At 46.8% G+C, this 16,209-nt stretch overlaps 1 protein-coding gene across 1 annotated transcript in view; it reads right to left on the minus strand.

Annotated features, from left to right (window-relative positions):
- EPDR1 (ependymin related 1) overlaps positions 1-15,912 on the minus strand; it is a 38,566-nt gene extending 22,654 nt beyond the window's left edge. The window contains exons 1-2 of the mRNA XM_016424630.2: positions 14,328-15,912; positions 503-711 (exon numbers count right to left, since the gene is read on the minus strand). Of these exons, the coding sequence (XP_016280116.2) occupies positions 503-711; positions 14,328-15,184 (1,066 nt within the window). The 5' untranslated portion in view covers positions 15,185-15,912. The remainder of the gene's footprint in view (positions 1-502; positions 712-14,327) is intronic.
- Between the last annotated feature and the right edge of the window lie 297 nt (positions 15,913-16,209).

Below are 16,209 nucleotides of genomic sequence, written 5' to 3' on the forward strand. Positions count from 1 at the left end.
GGGTTACTTACAGAGCCAATGAGAATCATTGCCCATTTAAACCATTTTACTCTGCATATTACTAAGAGTCCCAAAATCTGCTCTTTACTTTCCCCAAGACAAAAGTGTACATTTCACAATAAGTCAAATCCCATTTGTCCTGTTTGATTAACATCATCATTTACTCTGAGGAGACCCTTATTAAATGTTGGCTCAACTCCATTACCCACCTGGCTTCATTCAAGCCTTTTGGAACCTCCACCAGAAATGATAAGGCAAGAGACTAAGTCATGATACTTTGAGGTGACTGTCAAGCCCTTTGAGTTTCTAAATATGAAATGTAGTGTGAGGCTCTTCTGAGGAGGTTAGACTTTCCAAATTTCCCTAAGATCTCCTTCCTTGGGAAAGTGATCAGCAGGCCCTTTACAGGTTTATTGAAATGTCTAGTGCCTCAGAGTGCTCCCTGGTTAGTCTCTTTGCTTCCAAAGCAACTGAATCAAAGCCCCAAGAGACTTCCACTTACATTTCCGAGCTGCCTTCCTGTCTGACCACTCCTGTATCATAATCTGGTCCTGAGGGCCCCCTATGTAATACTGGTCTTCAAACGTTGAGTTTTGGGGGATATCCAGAGGATCCCATTGGTCAGTCAAGGCAATCTTGGAGCACAGCTGGGTGGCTTGGTCAATCTGAAACATCACTCCATCTTGGTAGAGGAAAATATATTCAAAGAACCTGAAAAATAGCCCAAAAATTACAATCAATGTTATGATTATTATCATTGTATGTTAAAAACCCAAAGGCCTTAGACATAAATAGGATTTTAAAGGGGAAAAAATGAGTAACTTTGCCCTACCAAGGCAGTCCCTGCCCCTCCTTCACCCCAATCACTCAACAAACATTTATTGAACACCATCTGCAGGCCAGTCATTTTACTAGGCAGTAGGGATACAAGGACGAACATGAAACCATCTCTGCCCACAAGGAGCTTACATTCAGTTGGGGGTGGTGATACAAGTCAATCAGTTAGCTGCCAGACATGATCCTAGGCCCTGGAGATAGAAGGATGAATATGAAAAAAAATCTGCCTTTCAGGAGCCTCCTTCCCATTGGGGTGGGAATGCAAATCAGACAATCAACAGGCATATATTAATCACCTATTGTATGCCACTATGCCAGGTTCTGGGGATTCAAAGACCAAAAAGTACCTGCACAGAAGTGAGCACAAGCACCTTCTCTTATTCAGACACAGAAAGAGCAGTTAAGCTTATATAAGGGCATTTAGGTTGGAATTCTAGCAGTGCCTCTGCCTAGTTGTGTGAACTTGGACAAGTCACTTCCTCTCTGAGCCTCAGTTGTCCTATCTGTAAAATGTGAGTATTGGGGAAATTATATAAATATATGAGAGTAGCTCGGCTCTGCTATAAGCACTTCCTGAGCTACAGAGCATTTATGAGACTGAGCCCCAGAACAAAATACAATGGAAATTTGGCATTGGAAGACCTGTGTTCATATCCTAGTTTTGCCCCACATTTGTTGTGGGACCTGGGGTAAATCACAGGGTCTCCTTAGCTATAAAATGTAGATGTTGGACTTTGTTGTCATTGTTATTCAGTCATGTGCAACTCTACATGACCCAATTTGGGTTTTCTTGGCAAAGATATTGGAGTACCTTGTCATTTCCTTTTCCATATCATTGTACAGATGAGGAAACTGAGGCCAACAAAGTAAAGTGACTTGCCCAGCCACACAGTTACTAAGTGCCTGATACCATATTTGACCTCAGGAAGATGACTCTTCCTAACTCCAGGCCTCCCCTACACTACCCAGCTAAAGGACTTCAAAAGTCCCTTCAAGATCTCAATCTGTGATCCCATGATTTGTTGCAAGATTCCTTTAAGAAAATACATTCTAAGTTCCAGAACCATCCTAGAAGCTGGCACATTGTAAGTGCTTGATAAAAACTTGTGAGCTGAATGAGTAAAGGAATTAGTGAGTGAATGGATGGATGGATGGATGGATGGATGGATGGTAAGTAAAACAAAGTCAACTGGACATCAAGTGTGGCTGACAATATGTACAATATTCCACATCCATAGTCCTACTCCCTGCAGAGGTGGAAGGAAATGATATTTTCTCCTTTCTTTTCCAGGCCCCCCAAGCAACTATCTAAAATGATGATATCATAGAATTGGTACCCATTTCTATTGGTAAAGAGAATTTCCTTCCTGGGAACTGCCTACACCAAAAAATCAGAGGCATGGATCCTTGTTCTACTCCTCTCCTCAAAAAGAGAAGGGATGGAGCTCACATATGCTCAAGAAATGTTTTTGCCTAAACAGAGATGTATGCTAAGGAAGAGGGGTGGGGAGTTAATTACATAGGAAGGCATTGTCTACATTTAGAACTTATGGGCAATGCTTTGCTCAAGCTGGCCACTGAAAATGTTTCATATCATAAAAGGATCCTGTCTGGGTTTTCTACTTATCACCACCTTCTCCCTTTCCAAATAAACTATTCCCTTGTAACTGTTCTTGAATTACTGGTCTCCAAAGGGAGGACTTTCAATAGAATAGCAGCTAAACTAAAAATGTATTCATTTTCCAGGAAAGGTTTGAAGGTTATTACTAAGAAAAAAGTGATGGAAAAACAAACAAACATGAGTAGCATGTTTATTTTTCTGGCAAAGATAGTCATTCCAAAAGAAGAAACCAATAAATAGCATTCATCTAAAATTAGAGCCTGGCATTTCTCAGCATGGGAAAAGGTAACTTTAGACTAACCCAAGCCGCATCAAAGCTGCCTATCAGAGGCTAGCCCTTTAGGCTCATGTGAACACTAATGCAAACACTGATGACCAATAGGCCAGACTTGAAGCAACAGGAGACTTCTACTTTTGAGCCCTTCTCTACCCATCATCTTCTGGTGAGTCCTTAATATGCAATACTGGATAAAACTAGGATCGCGACCTGTTGTTCTCAAGGCATTTATAGCTCTTTCTTGCTCTTCATCAGAGATGACACTCCATTTCCAGTTTCTGCACTCCATGCCTAGAAAGCACACCCCTACCTTTGCCTCTTAGAATCCCTTATTTCCTTCAAAACTCCACATCGATAAAACCTTTTCTAATCATTACTCCCTAGTATATACATATACATATGTGCCCACCTTGTCTTTTGTATTTGAGGGGGTTATATACATATTTCTCTTTCTCAAAATGGAAATTTTATGTATACAGGGGCTATTTTAGTCAATGAACAATGCCAGAGATATTGGATGCTTAGTAAATGCTAGTTAACGCCTCCACTGACTGAATTACTGTGTGGTATTGTCTTATTTTAAAAGGATTGGAAGGGAAACTAAGGACCACAAAAGAATGTTGGCATTTTAACCACCTTGGAAGAAAAAGTAGGGCCACAGAAAGGAGAAGACTTCTGCTTGAGGTAGATGAGCTGATGATTCCTAACAAAAGTGGAGATAAATGATTGAATTCTTATTGAACTTCTGTTTTCTCTGCAAGGGAGAATGACCCTTATTCTGGAAAGAGAACAAAAATGACTAATCAGGAGTTGCTTTCCAAATAAATATGGAGCCCTTGATAGATTAAACTACATTCTTAGGTTCTGGAAGAAATGACAGATATGACTCATGGGCCATTATCAGTGATATACAAAGGATCAAGAAAAATGGGAAGACTATGAAATTAAAAGAGGGCCAGTGGGATCCCAATTTACAAATAAAGGAAAAAGAACAGTTTGCAAACTATAGGTCATATAGTTTGACTTCTATTCCTAGGAAAACTCCAGAATGAATTATTAAAGAGATGATTGCTAAAGGGAAATGGTAATTCAAAGAGCCAGCCTGGCTTCAACATGGACAGGCCATGCCAAAGTAATGCCATTTCCTTTTTTGACAAGATGAGTAAACTAATGAGTAAGGAAGATGTTGTGGATATAGAATACCTAGAGTTTAGCAAAGATTTTGATCAAGTATCTCATACTATTCCTCCAGAGAAAATGGAGAAAGAAGAATTAGATAATATAATCAGATGGAATGGCAACTCGTTAAAATCTTGATTCAAAGGGGGGCAGCTGGGTAGCTCAGTGGATTGAGAGCCAGGCCTAGAGATGGGAGGTCCTAGGTTCAAATCTGGCCTCAGCCACTTCCTAGCTGTGTGACCCTGGGCAAGTCACTTGACCCCCATTGCCTAGCCCTTACCACTCTTCTGCCTTGGAGCCAATACACAGTATTGACTCCAAGACAGAAGGTAAGGGTTTAAAAAAAATCTTGATTCAAAGAAGAAGAATTATTTAATAATTCATTGTTGACATGGCAGGAGATCTATTGTAGAGTACCCCAAGGATCTCTTCTTGACCCTATGCTAGTTAATATTTTTATCAATATCTTTGATGAAGAAATAGGTGGCATCCTCATCATATTGGCTAATGACCCAAAGCTGGGAGAGCTGCCTCACATACTAGATGACAAGAGGCAGGATCCAAAAAGATAGGGTTGAATCAAATAAGTTGGTCTCCTAGAGGGATCAATGTAAAGTCTTGGGCATAAGAAAATGTAAGGTCTTGGGTATAAAAAAATCAACTTTGCAAGTATAAAATGGAAGAATTGTGGTTATAAAGAGGTTTGGGGGTTGGGGAGAAATCAGGGCAGTAAAGTAGGCTCCAAGCTTAATAGAAGTTAGCATTAAGGAAGCTGCCAAGAAAGCTAATGCAAACATGGGATGCATTAAGATAGAAGCAGTTTCCAAGAACAGGGAAATGATCATTCAAAATGTACTCTGCCCTTATTGCCCTTAGAATAAAACATAAACTTGTCATCTTGACTTTTAAATCCCTTTCCAAACTATTCCCAAGCTATCTCTCCAGCCTCATCAGATGTGACATCTTTCTAATATTCCATGATCCCCACCCAAGCTCCTGCCTCTGGAGCTTTGCATGCTTTCCTGCCTGCCTGGAACATATCACTTCCTCACCTGGACCACAGAGACTCCCTTTCTTCCTTGAAGATGAAGCACAAGTACATCCATCTGCATGAAGTCTACTCTGATGGCCTCCTTCCCCAAATCCATTTCATTTTGTGACTTTGTATTTGTTTACTCTGAATTTACTTACATGTGTATATATGCTGAATACTGAATAAACTAGGAGCTCCTTGAGAGAGAGATTGTCTTATTTACTGTATTTGTATCCCCAGAACCTAGGCCAGTGCCTGGCACATAGCAGGCACTTAAATGCTTACTGAATGATTAAAGATGTCCAGGATTACCCGCTAATTCCCTGGGGAGTGAAAGTGTGTAGATCTCTCTGCTCCATGGAAAGCTAACCCAATCCTACAGAATAGGGCACTTAGAAGACATGGCTCCAGAGAACTATTAGTCTGATTGCAAAAGGACTTTTGATTCTTTTGGCTGCAAAGGGACTTTGAAAATCTGGATGGCCGTCCTCATCTAAAATGCAACCCAATAGATTAGTAATGCCTGGCTCCAGTGTCTGGTCAGCCCCTACTGTGGGACTCTCTAGAGGAAGCCTTGACCTGGCCATTTGCCCCTCCTGATGCACTTGAAGCTGGGGTTACACCCTGGAGTCAGGATGAAGCATGAAGGGGGAAAAATCTTCAGAATAAAGGCCTGAGACTCAGATGCAGCCTCTGTGTCCATGTCAGATCTGACTCCAAACATGGCTTCCTGTTGGACCCTGAACCTAACAACCAAATTCAAATGATGATTCCCAGTTCAACTTTGAGGTCTCCGAAGTGACCAGCCTCCAAGATAAGATGATGGCCAAGAAGGCGGGGTCCAAAGATGTGTTTGGATATGCAGAACACTGGCAGTGAGCATGGGGGGAGGAGCAGACATTTAGTTCAAGACAAAAACACTCTCCAAAATGCTGCTTCGGAGCTCTTACCATGACACTTGCCCCTCACACACTGGATGACTCCCATTTCCCCAGTTCTGCACCTTTCTTCATCTCCTTCCTTAAGCCTAGAATGCCCTCCCCAACTCCATCTCCACCTGATGGCACTGTGCCCAGCTCAAGTTCCATCCATCATCTTCAACAAAGCCTCACTTTGTTTTCCCAACTAGAAAACCTCCTGTAAGAAAATGGTGGCATTGTAGGGGGAGGGGAGGGAATACACTTGTTAAAAAAGAGAGAATGGTGGGAGTCGGGAAGCCCAGGGTTTGAATACCAGCTCTGATATTTACTAGTCGTATGTCCTTGGCTGAGTCTTTAGTAAGAGCCTACCGTGTGTGTGTGTGTGTGTGTGTGTGTGTGTGTGTGTGTGTGTGTGTGTGTGTGTGTGCTTATCCAGGTGCTGAAGCTCTCTAACCTTCAGTTTTTCTGCCTGTGAGATGGGCACAGTATCCCCCTGACATGACTGTTGTGATTCTCGAGAGATGTGTAGAAAACAGTTTGCAAACTCTGAGGGGCCAGAGGAGTGTTGGCTCTACAGTGTGGTTTCTTTCCCACCCTTTGACCTCCTGGAGCTCTTTGTCTGCCCCTCCCTCCTGCTCTCCTCAAAGTCTATCCTGACTCAGAATTTGTTGAATTGAATTCAGCAGAAGTTTGGTCATTTGTGGCTTGTCTTAGTTTTCCTATTGAAGGGTAAATTTGAGCAGTGCAAGGAATTTATCATGGTATAGCTTAAAGAAAGTACTGAATTTAGAGAGAAGAGGACCCTGGATCCACACCAGCTTCTAACACTTAGCTATGGCCACTGTCCCTTTTGAGTGTTGTTGTTGTTGTTGTTGTTGTTGTTGTTGTTGTTGTTGTTGTTGTTGTTGTTGTTGTTGTTGTTGTTGTTGTTTTAAACCCTCACCTTCTGTCTTGGAGTCAATACTGTGTATTGGTTCCAAGGCAGAAGAGTGGTAAGGGCTAGGCAATGGGCGTCAGAGGACTTGCCCAGGGTCACACAGCTGGAAAGTGTCTGAGGCCAAATTTGAACCCAAGACCTCCCATCTCTAGGCCTGGCTCTCAATCCACTAAACTACCCAAATGCCCCTTCACTGTCCCTTTTGGAGACTGTCTCTGGATCTATAGAATGTAGTATGTGAAGTTCCACCAAGGTAAAATGTACAAGCACTTTTTAAAGCTTAAAACACTCTCAGGGTCTGTGGATATGGACTTGTCTTCCTCCCCTGCCTATGTGGACACACTAAGCAGCTGGAATTAAAATGACTTCTCTGAACTAAATTGTGTCCTGTGTGATCTGAGAGCTATCTTCAGTGGATTATATTAGTTTTAAAAATATAAGATTTCTCTTAACAAAGTTGACCAGAGGATTGGCACAAATGACTCCAATTAAGCTTTGTCACTTACAAGAAAAATCAAACTCTGAATCTGCATTTATTGGCAGGTAGGTGGTGCAGGACTTGAAGTCCAAAAGTTCTGAGTTCAAATCCTGCATCAGAGACTTACTAGTTTCCTGACCCTGAGTAAGTCACTAAAAGGTCTCTCTCAATTTCTTCATATATATAAAATGGGAATAATAATCGCATCTACCCCAGAAATTTGTTGTGAGGATTAAATTAGCTAATTAATATATGTAACATGCTTTGAAAACCTTAAATAAATAGTATTGGGACAGCAATGGTGGCTAAGTGTATATTCAGTTATTCTAATGGAGCCAGAATGTTCTTCTTTTGCAAGTTCCCACTGATGAATGCACCCAGTTGCCTGCCCATCCTGTGGGACCCTGATCCACACCCTCCCAAAAGTTCAACACAGATTCATCCACCATGCTCCCTTTTGCCCAACATCTTAAAGATGTGAGTGAAGATACCCTTTCAAAGAATTGCTAAATCACTAACCACATTCTCTACACCTTCACAGTAAGTCAGAAGCTGAATGTATGAACTTGTCCTTGTCCCATACACATAAATAAGTTCATTGGAGGTCTGCAGGAATCCACATGTGACCAGTTCCTAAGGATCAAACAATTTGGAGAGTAGGCCTCCCCCAAAGGGAAAGCTAGGAGGCAACATGGAGGAGACCAAAGAAATCAGCTCCACCTCCACCTCCCTACAGATGCATGGTTGTCTGAGATCAGGACCTTGAGCCCAAGGGTCCTGGGAACAGCACCAAGAATATCAGTCCCGATCCCTGGACAGTATGCTTCCTCCACAGAGCCCTCATTGAGAGGAGTGACACTTATGTGGAAATGGGCTCACTATCGACATCATCACCAACACCCACCTCTGGTCAACTGCCACTCATGAACAGACAAACCCAAGAGCTCTGGAAATAGTGGCACCCACCAGATCATCAGCCCTGCTTCCACCTAGACCCTACAGCCATCATTCATTCGGTAAAACTCCCATGGAGGCAGTTGCCAGACTGCCTCTGGAGATGCTGCAGCCCCTGCCTCCCAAGTAGCCATAGCTACTGAAGATCCAGAAAGACCATTCTGACTGCCAAAACCCTTGACTCTGTCTGATGGCTCAACATTGGAGACAGATATTGTTCTATTAGTGGAAATGACATTAAGGAAGAGGCATTATTACTACCTGCCTTGATATTGCACCCTAAGGACCATGGGACCTTTCCCTCTGACTTGCAGCTGAAACCTCCCACATTGCCCCCCCCCCACTAGAATGTCAGCTCCCTGGGCTGGACTGGGCTGTCTCACTTTTCTCTATGTAAGTCCCAGATTTAGCACAGGGCTTGGCACACAGGAAGTGCTTAATAAATATTTTTTTCATCCATTCAGGGCACTAACTGAACTGTTTCCTCTGAACCCTCCTTATTTCCCACATGGTTAAATCCAAATAAGAGGTCACGAAGGGCAGCACACAACAGCCCTACTAAGCACCGGTTACCAGCAGCTCTGCTCCCACTGCAGTGGGCAGCATTATCTCCAAGGCTTAGAAAGGGCTTTTATATTTTCCATCTGGGGAAAACCCAGAGCCAAGAAAGGCTTGATCATTGCGCAGAAACAACTGGTGGAGTTTTTCCAAAACATTTACAGGATAGACGCTGTGATAAAGGATGGAAATTTGAGATGGAAATTTGCAATTTGCAAAGCTTTCCATCCTTTATCACAACACAAAGTTAAAAAAAAAAACAACCTGAGCCAATTTGCAAATATACTTTTCAGTTCTCTTGCAAGCACAAAGAGGCAACTTGGCACCTCCTTCAAAGAGCAGTTGTTGTTTTTATGCAGCCCCTGAACCACTAAACACCTGGAGATTTTTGTTTTGTTTTGTTAGGGTCAATAACTATCATACCTATTTTTTTCCAAGCCCTTGACTTGAAAATGAATTCTAAGACAGGAGATTGGCATGGGCTAGGCAATCCTCATTAAGTGACTTGCCCAGGGTCACACCCCTAGGAAGTGACTGAGACCAGATTTGGACCCTGGAGCTCTATTCACTGAGCCACCTGGCTGCCCCAACTATTGTATCTAGAAATCATGAAGAATTTATGCACAGAGGCACCTCTGGAGCCCATAGCACAAAGCTTCCCAGATCTGGCTTAGGGGGTGGTACATTTTCAATGGCAATAATGATTTAAGTAAGGCTCAGCGCACTTTCTCTAGATCTGATCAGCTTCCCAGATTCTCCTCTGATCCAGGCTTTGCTCCTAGCTAGGAAAAGTCTGGTGGGCTATAAAGGTGAAGGGAAGCATACATTTTCAGATATACTTGTTGGATTGCTTTGTTTTACATAACTAAGCTCTTTTGTTAGCTGGAAGGGCTCTGCTGCTTCAGGGGGCAGAGAGTGACAATTACGGGTTTTTGTTTTTGTTTTTGTTTTTAAAGAACTAGGGGCCTCCCTGCTGCTGGGTAGCTTAGTGGATTGAGAGTCTGGCCCAGAGATGGAAGGTGCAGAGTTCAAATATGACCCCAGACACTTCCCAGCTGTGTGACCCTGGGCAAGTCACTTGACCCCCATTGCCTAGCCCTTACCACTCTTTCTACCTTGAAACCAATACACAGTGTTGATTCCAAGACAGAAGGGAAGGATTTTAAAAAATTATAATAAAATAAATAAATAAATAAATAAAAGAACCCAGGTCAGGGAGGTAGGTAGGTAGGTGTGGCTCAATGGATTGAGAGACAGGCCTGGAGATGGAAGGTCCTTCTTGCATCCAAATCTGGTCTCTGAGCAAGTCACTTAACTCCCATCACCTAGCCCTTACCACTCTTTTGCCTTGGAACAGATATTTAGTATCTAAGACAAAAGGTGGGTGTTAAAAATAAGAACCCAGGGTTTAGAATTTGAAGAGATCAGAGTTCCAATCCCATTTCTGACCTCAATAATCCAGTAACCCACAAATATGCTATGATACAATAAAGGGGGCACTTGTCTTGGAGTCTGGGGGCCTGAGAGCAAATTTTGCTTCTGGCATTACCTGTTTACTGAGCCACCCAGCTACACCCCCCACCCCCAATTGGGGCTTTTAAGAACAAGGAAGACCATAAGATCCTATTGCTGGCAGGATCCTCAGAGGCCAAGTCCAACCCTTTCATTTTACAGATAAAGAAACTGAGGCCTAGAAAGGGAGGGGTCTTGCCAAAGTCACAGAAGCAGATAAACACCAGAGGTGGACTCTGAATCCTGGGCTTCATCTCCAAAGCTAATGCCTTTTCACTGGATCAGCTGCCCTCGGGACCCTCATAGCTGTCACAATTAGCCCTCAAAGATGCTTTTAAAATATTCCCATTGCAGTTTATTGTGGGTTGGGCTTTTCTCCATTTTCTGGCCCCAGAGTCTCTGGGGGTTGGGTTTTCTGTTTGTTTTTCATTTGCAATTCTCTCTGCACAATCCATCAATCCACCAATTACCTACTGGCTTCCTGGGGTTTTTTCCCCTTTCAGTTACCACTGAATACCCACGATTGTTCGCCAAAGAACCCGGTCTTTTCTGGAAAGAGACAGGATTAATCTGGGCAATCTCATCCCAAGGCCACATTCCCACAATCAGCTTCAACTCCCAGTGTGGACAACGCTGAGAACCATGTTGAAAAGTGGTTCACTTGCATCGAAGGCACTTCTATAATGTGCTCAGAACAGAAATATTTTATTAACCTTCCCCTTTGGACTCAAACCAAAGGGTCTGAGGACGTCAAACAATCAGATCCGCAGATTTTTTTTCAGTGCTGATTGTGCCTTCATCATGTCTTGAATACTCAAACTGAAATCAACTGAAGTCTGATTCTGCCTCTGCAGTTGACATCAAATTATTTGCGGGGGGAGGGGGGTAGAGAATTTAGAATTTGGCATTCAAAAAGAAAGAATGACAAAAAGTATATATTTTTAAACCCTGCAGAGGTTTCTTCAGTATCTCTGGCAGATCTCTTTTGTCTTTGGGAGGTCAGGTTCAGGATCTCCTGGGTAATGGCTGGATTTGCTGGCCATTTTCCTTCCTGAAGGATGGGGAGCAGAGGGCTTAACCCTGCACTGCCTCCATAGACTGGGAGCAGGAGTTTTTTCAAAAGCATTAGCAACGTCAAAAAATCTAAATAAATCCTCTAAATTTGGCATCTGTTTTACCAAATACTTTGACTCATTGGAACTGACATGTGAGCCCCCATTCTGCACATTGGGAATGGCACGTCAGAATGGCTCACAGACCTGCAAAAGTGAACTGCGTCAGTCTTGTGGCATGGATATGTCCAAAAAGGTCCTGCCATCCTGGGCTGCATTGAGACTCTTAGATTTCAGGGCCAAGGAGGGGCGGCCCCTTTGTACAGGGCTCTGGGCAGACCCCTTCCAGAGTAGCCTTACCCTCAGTCCTGATGAGGAGCCTTGGGACATAGGACACCATTTTCCCGAGAAGGGCTGTGATGGCCAGTGGCCTTGTCAAAAGAGAATCGGTAGAAGGATCTGGTGATCTCTAAGTGGGAGCAAACAAGCCTGGGGGTTGGGGGAGGGGGCAGAATCAGCTCTGTAGTCAGTCCTCAAGTACTTAAAGTGGGCAAAGAACTCACTTTGTTCTGCTTGGCCCCAGAAGGCAAAACTAGAAAATTAGGGAGAAAGTTGTGGAGACCAGTTTAGGCTGGAGGTAAAGAAAAGGTCCCCTAAGAGTGAGAGGGTAAAAAAAAAAAGGAGTGGCACAAGGCAGAAGAATGGTGCCTTGAAGTCCTGAAGAGTTGAGATCCAGTGACCACTTGTAATAGAGGCAGTTCCCTTCAGGTAAGGGTTAGATGTCTCCAGATGTCTCCAGATGTCTCCTGAGGGCCCTCCGAATGCCCGATGCATTAACCCATATCCCACTAGTCCTTGGCTGGGGGCCATTCATTGCCTATACTGTATTCCTCTTCAGTAGGCTAGAATGAGCTGATCTCCTTGATCTCCCATCTCTCCCAGTCTGTGCCTTCAAGATCCATTCAAATTTGAGGTTAGACTAGGAATTTGAGAATCTGAGTTCAAGTGTCAGCTCTGCAACTCACTATAGGAAGGAGTGCTAAACTTAGATTCAGGAAGACCTGGGTTCAAATCCTGACTCAGACTCTGGTTACCAGGCTCTGAGCAAGAAATTTAACCTCTCTTAGGCCTCAGTTTCTGAATTTGTAAAATGGGGATAATCATAGCACCCACTGTGGTGAGAAGGCTTTTAAAAACGCTGTCGTCCTGGGTAAATAAGTGTTAGTTCTGACTCAGCTCCCTGAGATGCCTCATGCCCTCTGTAAAATGATGGGCTTGGTATGCATGCGCACTGAGTCGATCTCCCTTTCAGTGAAGTCCCTCCCTCTTCCATGCTATTCCCTCCTCTCCCCGCATTACCTAATCAAAGATGAGACCCCCTTTGGGGAGTGTTTTGTAGATGGTGCTTTGCCAGGCTTCTCAGGTTCCTTTGTCTTCCCTCCAAGATGGCTTCAGCCCCCTAATTGCTCTCGTGTCCCTCCCCTCCACCCCCCCTTCTGCAGGCTTCTCCCAGGCGGTTCTAATGCCCTGTGATTGACTGTCCTGTCACCTGGACGTTTCCCTGCCCTAGGGACACTGCAGCTGAAGCCTGGCCTTGTGCCAGGCTGCGGCAGAGTCTGCGTGCTGCCTCTCTCGCCTGTTTGTGTCACCTGAAGCCATCCCTGGGAAATTTCCAGGAGGCCTCCTCTGGGGTATAAATAGAACAGACATGGGCATCGGATGCCAGGGCCCTCGGAAGGCAGGGGTAGGGAACGCTGGCTGCACCCGAGGAAGTCTACCATCTGCCCAGTTTTACAAAGGAGATGCCAGGACTTGGGGCGGGGTGAAGGTGGGGGGAGTGGTCTGCAGAGTCTAGAATTTTCGCCCTGGCAACCATTGCAGACAATACTGCGCACCACTGAAGAGGGAGGAGAGGCTGCCCCACCCAGTCAGGCGGATGCTGTAGGCAAGCAGGGAGGAGAAAGAGCTCATCTCCAGAGAAAACCACAAATCTCCAGGAGCCGCAACATGGCGGCGGGAAGAATGGGAACCTTGGAAGGACCAGTCCCATCCCAAACACGGAAATTTCTGCGTACATTGTCATCCGATTCTCTTGTCTTCCCCTTTCTTGCGCCCCCACATTTAATCATCTCCAACCTGGCTAAGCAATCCATGAATGACAAAGGGTAGGCGAGACTGGTGTTTCCCCAATGTGATGTTAAGTGGGAAGGAGCCACCTCCGCCCCAACCCAAGATGCAGGGATCCTCCCGCACCCCAACGCCCTCAACCTTCCCAGTTCCCACCCGGCTTTCCCGCAGCCGCGCTCCCCTTCCCCCACTTGCAATGAGTACCCCCCCTCTGCCTCTGCAGTGAGCCCCCGCCTTCCTGCCTTGCGCAGAACAGTCCTCAGTTTTGCCGCAGTGCGCCTCCGCCTCCCCGCCTTGCCGCAGTGCGCCCCCCCCTTCCTCTCCTTGTCGCATTGCGCCCTTCCCCCACCACCCATCCTTGTCGCATTGCGTCCTCTCCCTCCTCCCCTCCTTGCCGCGCCCATCAAAGAGCTTCATCCCACAGCCGCAGTGCCCCCGCCCCACGCCTCTCCGCCTTGCCGCAATGCGGGCACCTCTGCTTCATCTCCCTACCGCGCCCCTCAGTGCTCCTCATCCTACAGCCGCAGTGCACCCCCCCCTCCCCGCGTAGCCACAGCGCGGGCACCTCCCCCTCCTCTCCTTGCTTTGCCCTTCAATGAAGTCTCTCCCATACCGCAGTGCTGCCCCACCCCCACCGCCTCCCTCCCTAGACAGAGTGCCCCAGCCCTGCCGCAGTGCGACTCCCCCTCCCATCTCCCCTCCTAGCCGCAGTGAGCCTACGCCTAACCGCAGCCCAACCCCCACCACCGTTTATCCTCGCCCTGAAGCTTTGCCCCATCCGTCCCGTCCCCCGCCCCCCCCCCTTAGCCCCCAGTTCCCTGGCTTGAGACCCTGGCACCTACTTCTTGCAGGGGATGAGAGCCTTCCTCTCCTCCAGCAGGCGGATGCGCTGCTGGGGTCCATCGTAGGTGAGCAGGGCCCGGGTGCTGCGGCCGCTGCTGTGCTCGTAGCGCACCTGACGTCCTTCCCACTGCTGCGGAGCCTGGCATGGTGGCCCAGGCTCCCCGACGGCTAGCTCCCAGCTGCAGAAGCCACCCAGGAGCAAAGCCACCAGGAGTGCGGCGCGCATCCCTCTCGGTGCTGCTGCGGACAGCGCAGGGGGAGAGGAGCCGGCTGGGGAGCAGAGCGGCCAAGGGCAGGGCAGGGCAGGGTGGGCAGCGCAGGGAAGGTGGGCAGCGCAGGGCGAGGTGGCTAGGGTGGGCAGCGCAGGACAGGGGCTCTCTCCGCCGTCCCCTCCCTCCCCTAGCCCTTCGGTGCCCTTGCCGGGGGAGGGAGGGACGGAGGTCCAGTCGCGTCGGGACGGGGCAGCGACCTCGGCTCCGGCTTCCCCGAGCACGGGGAGCTGGCTGGAGGACACTGCGGGCAGAGAGCTCGCAGCTGGCTCCCTCCCGCTCCGGCTCCGGCTGCGACTGCGGCTTCCTTTCCCCCCCCCTATACCCCCCCGCCGACTCTCTGCTGCCAACAGGAAATGCAGAGGCAAACGTGCCCGCCACAGCCCAATGGGCATCCGCAGAGTGGACGTGCGGGCGGGGGGAGGAGGGAGAGCTCGGGCAAATGCGGGAGGACTGCAGACTCGGGCGGGCGGGGCTGCAGCAGTAAATGCTGGAGGGAGGAGAGGCTGCCAGGAGCTGCCACTCAGTCTCCCACCCACCCCGCCAGCCCCCCAAAACCAAGGGGCATCTTGGTACCCTCTGGACATGGAGTGGGAGCCGGCCCAAGCTCGGAGGGAGAGCCCTCGCCCTTAACTTCGTCTTGGGGATTCTCTGCTCCAGGCCCCTCATTCATTCTTCAGACAAAGACAAAAACAAAAAGGAGGGTAGGAGGGTTTCCGAGAGGGGCCACTAACTTAACCCCGAGGTCAAACCGGGAGAGCAAGGATTTGACCCAGGTCCTCCCACTTGGGGGTGGGGGGTCTTGGACTTGGAGAAACCGAGTTTGAATGCTGGGTCTGACTCTGACTAGCTATGTCACAATTTAGCCTAGCCTCAGTTTCCACAGTTTGCTTGGAGCAACTTAGAGCCCTTGTATCAATGTGAGCTGGTATCATCCTAGGAATTCAACAGTTCAAGAAACATTGGCTAAGCTCCCATTGTGTGAGGCTCTGCTAGGTCCTGCCAATGGAGTGACAAAAAGGAAACAGTTCCTGGCCCCTCACTTTCTCAATCATATCCATATATTTGTAAAAACATCACCCGTGTCACCTTAAGCAAATCATTTGCCCTCTCTAAGCCTCAGTTTCCCCATCTGTACAATGAGGAGAATGGACTAGTTGACTTCTTAGATTCTCAGATTATAGCTCTAAAGCAAGAAAGGATACCAGAAGCCAAGAAGCCCAAACCCACCTTGCTCAGATGAGGCCTCAGATCCTTCTCTCCAGCTCTTCATCTAGGACAGTCTATGGCTATTGCCAGGATGCCAGGCCACTAGCTCAGCACCAAAACAGAAGAATCACTCTGGGTTAGCTGACATCACTAGAGGCCAAGCCTCCATTCACCTGGCAGAAAGCAGGTGCTGCCTCATTGGCCTATAACTGTCACACGGTGGATATTTAATACATACTAGGTCATTACTGTACCTGGTAATTATGGGCAATCTTGGGACTCTGGGAACAATGAGGCAGAGTTGACTGACATTGGATTTGGCAGACTCAAAGAGCCAGCAGTATAGTCTTATTTACCTTTCTTTGTTGTTCAGACATGTTAGACTATTCTTGGCAGAGATACT

Source organism: Monodelphis domestica, chromosome 7 (assembly GCF_027887165.1).
Source record: "Monodelphis domestica isolate mMonDom1 chromosome 7, mMonDom1.pri, whole genome shotgun sequence".
Lineage (NCBI taxonomy): Eukaryota > Metazoa > Chordata > Mammalia > Didelphimorphia > Didelphidae > Monodelphis > Monodelphis domestica.